General features: G+C 36.9%; 1 protein-coding gene across 1 annotated transcript in view; it reads left to right on the forward strand.

The window, feature by feature from the left end:
• RALGAPA1 (Ral GTPase activating protein catalytic alpha subunit 1) overlaps positions 1-10134 on the forward strand; it is a gene marked incomplete at its 5' end in the record, with an annotated part of 288956 nt that overhangs the window by 133843 nt on the left and 144979 nt on the right. Inside the window, 3 exons of the mRNA XM_015561310.1 lie at positions 5407-5559; positions 8291-8484; positions 8736-8834. Of these exons, the coding sequence (XP_015416796.1) occupies positions 5407-5559; positions 8291-8484; positions 8736-8834 (446 nt within the window). The remainder of the gene's footprint in view (positions 1-5406; positions 5560-8290; positions 8485-8735; positions 8835-10134) is intronic.

Raw genomic sequence — 10134 nt, forward strand, 5'->3', positions numbered from 1 at the left:
AGTAGGTTTCTGGGGTTTTGTTTAGCTTCTATATTTGTAACAATGTTTCAAACTGCAGGCTCAGAGGCCAACAAGGCAGGGGGGGAACGTTGGTTTCCTCCGTCACTGAAGCAAGCAAACCTCATGTTAGCTTCAAGCTGCCTGGCTGCCAGCTGCCATTTTGGCTGGCAGTTAATTTGCATATCTCGCTGATTAGCCAATGGGAAGGGTAGTGGACGTACGCTAATTACCATGTTTCTCTTTTATTAAATAGGATATACTAATATTCTATGTTTATACAGTAAATAATTATATTCAGCAACTTTTCATGTTATGTATTCATTGAATATTCAGTGGAATTGTACTCAAGAAAAAGGAATTAAATGTTAATATATGTAAACCATAACTCTCAAAAACATGCTAAATGAGAGATGTCAAATACAAAAGCCCACATACCATATTTTATTATTCCCATCTATAGGAAATTCTAGAAAATACAAAACTGTAATGACAAAGCAGATCAGTAATAAGTTGGTTAGGGAAGGGGATCAACTGGAAATAGGCATAAGAAAGCTTTTAATGGTGATGATCTGTTATATATTTTTATTGTGTTGAATACAGGACTACATACCGTTGCCAATTTTATATAATTATACACTTAAAATGTGTGTAAAAAAGTAAGATTTTAGATTTTACTGTGACACACATTTTAATATTATCAAAACTAAATTTTTGGACAGTGTAGAGAGATTATTGAACCTTGAAAAGATTGGAATTTCAAAGTAGAAATAATAAAATGCCTGAGAAGTTTGCTCAGTAGTTTAGAGATCTCCTGATAACCATCCCAGCTTGTGACTCAGAATCCCACCATATGTGCCTCTGTCTTAATCTGGAGGCGAGTTACTTTTTTGAAGGTAAGAAAACTTTCTAAACATCTTGCTCTGATGAGTGAACTAGAGATGTTTACCATATAAGCCATATTCTAGTTTTCTTTAAGCTATTTATCAGACTATTGTATCTTCAAAAGACTATAATATGTAAAAGAAGTATAATCCCACTTTTTCTTTCTTATTTCTTTTTAGTTACCAAAAATAAAGTTTCACACAAAGCTCTGAAAATAAAACTTGATATGAATAGATAACTTATTTTAGGCCTTTGCCTCACAATGATTTCGGGCTAATTCAATTTCTAAGAATTTTTAATATTTATGTAACGCATGTTTGCTATACATAGTGACTGCTTCTAGGACTCTACTAGGAGGTTTTATTAGGTATTCTGATCTTAATGGGGCCGTTATTAATAGTGCCAGGGGTGTTTGTCTCAAAAACTAACCCAGTTCTTGGATTAATTTGTTTAGGAGACATAAAATTCAGCGAAGAATACAATTTCATATACTCAATATACAAACAATTCAACACAGTATTTTCTGAAGGTGAAATTTGCATGTGTTATCACACTGTTAACTTTAAGAATAGCTGTATTCTATCAAAGAATGTTAGTAGTCCTGAAATACCCTTCTGTTTTCCTATAACTTTTTTTGAACTACAAAATAAAATCTCATATAGGCCATAAAAAAAAACATAAATAGCTTCTTTTGTGGGCATGCCTATATTTATAGCAGTATCTTTATTTTTAAAAAATTAATATTTTAGTCCTGACCAGATGGCTTGGTTGGTTGAACCAGGTTCGATTATCAGTCAGAGCACATACCTAGGTTGTGGGTTCATTCCCCAATCTGGGTGGCTATAGGAGGCAACTGTTCGATGTTTCTCTCTTACAACAAAGTTTCTCTCTCTCTCTCTCTCTAAAAATCAATTTAAAAATATCTTTGGTTAAGGATAAAAAAATGTAAATAATATTTAATGTCATACCTAGGATATACTGTACATATTTATAACAAAGCAAAAAAATCTCTTTTGCTTTTGACTGCGAAGCTAATGATTATTTTTGTCACATACTTAAATTTTTTGATAAATGTTAAGGAGATTTTTTTCATTGTGCCCTCAGCAGTTCGTGTTTATATGAAGGTATAGTGTCCTTAAGTTTCTGTAGCTGCCCTTTAACATGATTTTGTATCATATTAATTTACACCAAATTCCAAGTGAAGGACAGGAAACTTAGCACGTACTATGTATCGTAATTTAACCTAGATTAATCCATATGATTATCATTAAATAAGGCATTCATACCTCCATATGTAATTTTTAAGGGACTTACTGTGTTATATTTAAAAATCCTATCTAATAAAAGAGAAACATGGTAATTAGTGTACGTCCGCTACCCTTCCCATTGGCTAATCAGGGCGATATGCAAATTATCTGACAGCCAAGATGGCGGCCGGCAGCCAGGCAGCTTGAAACTAACATGAGGCTTGCTTCCTTCAGTGACGGAGGAATCCAACGTTCTGCCTGCCTTGCCGGCCTCTGAGCTTGCAGTGTAAAACATTTTAACAAATATAGAAGCTAAACAAAACCCCAGAAACCTGCTTTCAGCAAGCCGGGATCTCAGAGCTGGAGTTGATATAGTGTTTTGATTACAGAACCTAAATAAACCAGATACCTGCTTTCAGCAGCTGAGGCCTCAGATTTGGAGCCAGAGCTAAAGCTGGCTCAGAATAAAAAAAGAAAAAGAAAAAAAGGAGCACTTGGGAGCTTCAGTCACCGCCAGCCTGAAAACAGCCCTCAGCCCCTCACCCAGACTGGCCAGGCACCCCAATGGGGACCCCCACCCTGAAGGGGGTGTGACGAGCTGCAAACAGCCATCACCACCTCATCCAGGCTGGCCAGGCACCCAAGCCGGACCCGCATCCTGATCCAGGACACCCTTCAGGGCAAACCAGCCAGCCCCACCCAGGCACCAGGCCTCTATCCTATATAGTAAAAGGGTAATATGCCTCCCAGCACCGGGATCAGCGTCACAGGGGGCAGCGCTCAAATCCCCTGAACACCCTGCGGCTCTGTGTGTGACAGGGTGCGGCGCCCCAACCCCCTGATTGGCCCTGCTCTGTGCGTGACGGGGTGGTGCCGCTACCTCCCCATCGACCCTGCCTTGAGTGTGACTGGGGGCGGTGTCCCAACCCCCCAATCGGTCCTACCCTGAGCATGACTGAGGGTGGCATTGCAACCTCCCGATCTGCCCTGCTCTGTGCATGACAGGGGGCGGTGCCCCAACTCCCCAGTCAGCCCTGCTCTGCGCCCGACCAGGGGCTGCACCTTGGGATTGGGCCTGCCCTCTGCCACCCGGGAGCAGGCCTAAGCCAGCAGGGCGTTATCTCCTTAGGGGTCCCAGACTGCGAGAGGGCACAGGCTGGGCTGAGGGACCCCCTCTTCCCCCCCGAGTGCACAAATTTTTGTGCACCGGGCCTCTAGTTATATAAATAATATGAAATGACACATTTGTGGAAATAAAATAATACACATGTATTTCATTTATGTGCTTTTTGCTTTATTGTATGGAAAGGGGTAACAATCGGAGAGTTTAATGATTATTGAGTACAGAATATTGATATTTCTCTCCTAGAAAGCTTTTTTTATTGATTTTTTGAAAGGGAGAGAAAACAACATCAGTTTGTTGTTTTACTTAGTAATGCATTCAGTGTTTGATTGCTGACCAGGGATGAACCAGCAACCTGGTGTATCAGGATGACTCTCTAACCAACTGAGTTACCAGGCTAGGGCCTCTGCTAGAAAGAAGCTTAAAAATAAAATGAAAAGACCTAATATTTTATCTGCTTGCTTGGTACTCGCAGTACTCCACTACATCCTCCACCAGTTATTCAATATGATATTAATTTGCATTATATATAATTTAAAATAAGTAGAATGAAAAAAATAAAGAAGAATGCCTGCTATGTGCCAGACACTGTAGTAGACACTGGCAATACTATAGTATATAACATAGATACAGTCCCTATTCTTACAGAGTATATGTGCTACTGAAGAATATTTAAAACTAAACAGGCAGTTTCAAGTCATTGTGATAAGTGATATAATGGGGAGATATAAGGCATTATAGCAGAGAATCCTTATTCACACTGGTCAGTCAAGTCAGGATTAGACTTCTTAGAAAGTAGTGTTTAAGCTGAGACTTGAAAAATAAATGGAAGTCAACCAGGCCTAAAAGAAGAGAGTTAGGGCTCCATGTAAAGGAAAACATGTGAAAAAGGCCAGAGTGTGATGCATTCTGATAAATACCAGTTTACTTTCTATGGCTAGAACTTAAAAGAACTCGAGCAGCAATTTTCAACCAGTGTGCCGCAAGAATTTTTAAAACATGCAGTAGCTGACTTTGTAGTCAGGGGCACTGACCTACCTCTTTTCCCTTAGATTGTCAAATTTTTAAAAAATCACAACAGCCAACACAGCAATAGCTGTTCAGTGTGAATCAATTAAAATTATACCTTTTTTTTTGTCAGATCAGCAAAAAATATTTTTTTGGTGTGCCACGGAATTTTAGTTATTAACTAATGTGTGCCATGAGATGTAAAAGGTTGAAAATCGCTGTATTAGAGGGAGCGTAGAATGGTAGGAAAGTTGCAGAAAGACTGGAAAACCACACTAAGAAGTTTGGGCTTATGCTGAGTCCCCTAAAGAGCCATAGAAGGATTTTAAATAAGAGAATGGCATGATTGGATTCGTTTTTAGGGTTTTTTATATTGGGTTGGGGTTTTTTTTGTTTGTTTCTTGCTTTTTTTTTGTTTTTTGGGGTGGTTTTTTTTGCCTTATGGAGAACAGATTAGGAAGAAGGGGTAGGGTTTAGAGGGAGACTAAAGACTAGGACCACCAGGGACCACTGTAATTCAGGCTAGCAACCATAGTGGTATATATAGCCTAAGGAGCAAGTTCTTCTTCAGTTGCCCCAAGAGCCTGATCAGCAACTCAGTGGTTGAGTGTCCACCTATGAATCAGGAGGTCAGGGTTCGATTCCCGGTCAGGGCACATGCCCGGGTTGCAGGATCAATCCCCAGTAAGGGCCATGCAGGAGGCAGCCGTTCAATGATTCTCTCTCATCATTGGTTTTTCTCTTTCCCCCTTTCCCTTCCTCTCTGAAATCAATAAAAAAATATATGAAGAAATAATCATAAAATAAATCTAATTGCCCCAAGATTGACGTAAATGAAATTGAATAGCACTGGGTACCAGAGTCTCTATAGCTGGACCAGGAATGGGAGTAGATATTCTTGCCTTCATTGATGGCTTCTATTAGCTGGTATGTCCAATTCTGATTCCTTACTAGTTCCATGGTAGACATAAGATGAGACCACTAGATACAAAGTCTTGTATAATATTTTAATTTTACCTCTTTGGCTAATTTATAACCTTTTTTATCTTAATATTTTAAATTTCTATTTTATTGCGGCTTAAGCATTACATCTTAGAGGGTATTGAATATCTTCTTTATGCTAATTTTATGAAATTATATCTACAGGTTCAGAAAGTGCTTCTCCAGTTCATTCAGCTCTGGGATCCAGGTCACAAACACCTTCTCCTTCTACATTGAATATAGAACATATGGAACAGAAAGATCTGCAGCTTGATGAGAAACTTCACCACTCTGTTCTTCAGACGCCAGATGACCTAGGCAATATTTGGAAATTAGATATTTGCCATTTCTCCTTTCAGGGCATTAGTGTTAAGAGATCTTAAAATAAGGCATCTTAAATTTGATTATGTATTATATACATATTTATTATGTGTTATTCTGTCATTGGGGTTTTCTAATCTTGGAAATTTGTTACTATAACATTTTTTCTTACTCTTAAAGAATAATATTTATATTCTGATTTTTGTTATTTGTGATTTTATAGTTGATTACAGTTCTAGCATTAGTGATTACATTAATTTTGTGTGTTAAATTATCATTGATATAGTGCCATTCATTTTCTAAAACAGGAAAGACATAATTTGGCATCATTATTCTTAATGTTGTATCTGAAGAACCTGCTGACTCACAGGAGAAAATAGAATTATCATTTGCTAATCAGGCTTTCAGCAAAAACAATTGATCAGATCAATAATTTTTCATTGAACTTGATTCTTCAAGTATATCAACTAAATTTAATTAAAAAGTAGGCAATCCAAATGAAGTATTTTATTTTTAAGTAAAAGTTAAAAAGTAAGTAGGAAACCTTAGAAACTATAAATTTAAAAACAAATAAGTTATTTTTGCTAAGTCCTACTTGATGTAATAAGCATCAGGATAAGTCATTTTTCGAATACGTATGCTAAAAACTTTGGTCAGGGACATAGTTGTTGAGATATTTACAATAAATAATACAGAATACCAGTTTCGTTGATAATGCAGCAGATTTGTTCTCTGACCAAAGGAAGAAATTTTAAGCCATATAACTTCTGCCCCCCCGCCCTTTTTTTTTTAAGGTACTCATTCTCTTAGCATGCAATTAACTTGGAATTACATAGCCCTATTTCTGGTTGTGCGTTGTTTCTAACCTTTTCTTTCCTCCTTTGGCCTACAATTTTTTGTTTTCAGTTTTCTTCCTGGCATTTGGAATAAGTTTTAAACTTTTAGAAAATTGCAAGACTAGTAAAATAAATCCTTTAAATTCACCAGTTGTTAATATTTGCCACTTTATCCCTTTGTGTATACCCACACAGTCACACAAAAAATCCCACCATCCCTTTTTTTAAATTTTATTTTTTTTGCTGAGTCATTTAAGAGTGAATTAGAAATAACAGACTCTACACACCTCAACACTTCAGCGAGAATGTCCTAAGAATAAGTATACATTAATTTCCTGCATGCCCACAATATAATGGCCACATTCAAGCTATTTAATGTTGATATGTCCCTGCAGTTTTAGTTCTTAGTTAAATTTCCTCAGTTGTCCCAATAATATCCTTTATAGCAACCTTATGCCACCGTTAGCCCAATCTAGGATTTAAAGAATCATACATTGTGCCCTGGCCAGATGACTCGGTTGGAGCATCATCCTGTACACCAAAAAAGGTTGTGGGTTTGATCCTCAGTTGGGGCACATATGGGAGGATGGAGGCAACAGATTGAAGTTTTTCTGTCACATCAATATTTTTCTCTATTTCTTCTCTCTTTCAAATCAGTTTTTAGAAAATAGTCTTGGGTGAGGATTAAAAAATAAAAGCAAATTGTTGCTTGCTTTGTAATCATTTAAAATTTTGTTTAGTTTGAGAAGGATAATTAGAGACCAAGTTGACTTATCACTATATTATGAAGGGTCTGTAGAGAGGGGAAATGTTAACAGAGATAGTAAAAACTGCACGCTTTCTGTTAGTTTAGTGAGTTTATACCAGAGCCCGTTTTTTATTATTGTGAAAAACTATTCAGTGGCTTTTTAATAATACAATCAGTTATTGTATACCTTATAAGCAAAGAAAAAAAAGGTAAACACTAAGAGTAAAGGATGTACATATGCTAACAAACATAAATTATTGAGATTTTTATCAAGCAGGAAAATTTTTTACTCATTTTTACTGACAAGTGACTTTCCCTTTTTTATTATATACATTGAATAGAAAGAGTTTATTAATGTGTCATACACCTGAAACCTGTATAATTTATTAACCAATGTCACCCCAATAACTTTAATAAAACTTTTTTTAAAGAGTAATAGATTTTTTTTTTAAAGCTGGAGGAGGCCTATAATGATAGTCAGCTATACCATCTATTTAACAAATGAAGAAGCATAGCCTTAGGGAGGTTATTAAATAACTTATATATCACATAATTTGTGATAGAAATGACTAGATCCAAGGTAACATTTTTTACATATAATCTTTCCAATATTAATAAGAATATAAATATGGAAATTTTAGACTATGTTTAAATTTTAGTAAAAATGTGTATTTTTCAATGTCATTGTGATATCCTTTTAATGGTAGGTCTGATATAATTGTGAAATGTATTTCTTTAGAAGTTTTAACTAAAAAAAACTGGCTTATAAAGATTTCCTACAAGATCTGCCCGTAGCCTGAGATTTTATGTTAATTTGATGATATAATCTGAAATAGTTATTAGATAGAGAATGTAGTTGTAAATATGATCTTTATATCAAACATAAATTTCTTTATCTGGTATCTTCATCATTTCCTCCTTATGTAAAGCTAGATAGAAGCACTACAGAATAAGTAATTATTGCCATAATAAGGAATTATGAACTGGTAATATTTTTACCTTATCAAGAAAAAAATAACACTAATGCATATTGACATTTATTTACTTTTATAGATATTTAAGATAGTTAATTCATCTCTTTTGTGTTTTTATGATCAATTCTCCAGAAAAATTACTAATACTTGTGTATTATTTTTTTCTATAGAAATCAGTGAATTTCCATCTGAATGTTGTAGTGTGATGGCAGGGGGTACTCTTACAGGATGGCATGCTGATGTTGCTACTGTAATGTGGCGGAGAATGCTAGGCATTTTGGGAGATGTCAATGCTATTATGGATCCTGAAATACATGCTCAAGTTTTTGATTACCTCTGTGAACTTTGGCAGAATTTAGCTAAGGTAAAAAAGAAAAGATATAAGAGAAGGAAAGTAAACTAAAGTATTAAGAAGCAGAAGCCTTAAATAACATAACCACACCATCCTTTTCCCTCCCTTATTATATACTGGTGCTTACCATGATGAAGTCACTTAACCATGATTAAATATGCAGTTAGTGATAGATACTGGACTTGATCTCAAGTTTAAGGTAAAACAAATTAGAAGAAAGAACACCTTTCATTGGTTTATTGCATTTTATTTGAAAATTACAGATTAGAGATAACCTCGGCATTTCGACTGATAACCTGACCTCCCCTTCTCCACCAATTTTGATACCTCCATTGAGAATTCTTACACCTTGGCTTTTCAAGGTAAGCTTAATATATAAAATATTAATTGAAACATTTCATTTAGGATATATATATGTCAGTCTTAAACATCTGACAGATGTTTGAGCTGTTGTATAGTCTTCTAGCACACTTAGTTTTTAGTCATTAGGGGTTATACAGCAAAGAGAGTGGGCATAGCAAAATTATTGTACAGCAAGCGTGTCAAACTCAAAGGCTAACGGGCCAAATAAACAAGGGTTAAGTTTATGTGGGCCGCAAAAAAACAAAAGCTTTAATTTTCATAGAAATGTAGGTTTATTTCAATAGAGACATGCTGACTACAAAGAGCTGAAATAAATGAGTAATCATTAACATAAAATAATAGAACATTTTAATAAAAATTAATATTTTTTTCTTAAATATTCCCTGCTAGTATTAGTGGAAAGAAATGGTGCCCCTGCGCGTAAGGCGCGTAAGGGAAATGAATACAACACGATTATAGTAATCAGTCATTAGCGAACGTTATAGTTCATTATTATAACTAGAGGCCTGTTGCACGAAGAGATTCATGCAGTAGGCCTTCCTTTCCCCTGGCTGCTAGCACCGGTTTTCCTCCGGCACCTGGCACCCAGGCCTTCGCTCTGGCTGGGCTCCAGTTGGAGCTAGCCCCGTGGCCGTGAGGCTTTCGCTGCTCCGCCAGCCCAGGGGCCGTCAGGCTTCGCTCCACCACTTGGAGCCTATGTATGCGAATTAGCCGCCATCTTTTTTAGGTTAATTTGCATACTCTCCTGATCGGCTGGTTAGCATAGCGAAGGTACAGTCAATTTACATGTTTATTATTAGGTAAGATTATGTATAACAGGATATTGTAAAAATTAAGTTACAAAATTTTTGAAATGTTTTTTATATACCATTATATTGGTGGGGCTGCAAAAATATTCATTGTGGGCCACATGTGGCCCGCCGGCCGTGAGTTTGATATGCTTCTTGTACAGGATGCATCATTTTGATAGAAAACTAGAGGCCCAGTGCACGAAATTCGTGCACATGGTAGGGTCCCTAGGCCTGGCTGGCAATCAGGGCTGATCTTTGGGTGACGGGCGGGCCAATCAGGGGGCCGCTGCTGGCACCCACCTTGGCTGGCCTGGCGCTAGCCGCTCACCGCTCCCCTCCTCCTGCTCCCCGCACCCCTGCTGCTGCTGGTATGGCCTGCAGGCTGGAGGCAGCTCCTGCATTAAGCGTCTCCCCCTGGTGGTCAGTGTACATCATAGCGACCAGTTGGTCTGCTGGTTGTTCCACTGTTCGGTAGATTTGTATATTAGACTTTTATTATATAGGACTA

The sequence above is a fragment of the Myotis davidii genome, unplaced genomic scaffold (genome assembly GCF_000327345.1).
Source record: "Myotis davidii unplaced genomic scaffold, ASM32734v1 scaffold176, whole genome shotgun sequence".
Taxonomy (NCBI): domain Eukaryota; kingdom Metazoa; phylum Chordata; class Mammalia; order Chiroptera; family Vespertilionidae; genus Myotis; species Myotis davidii.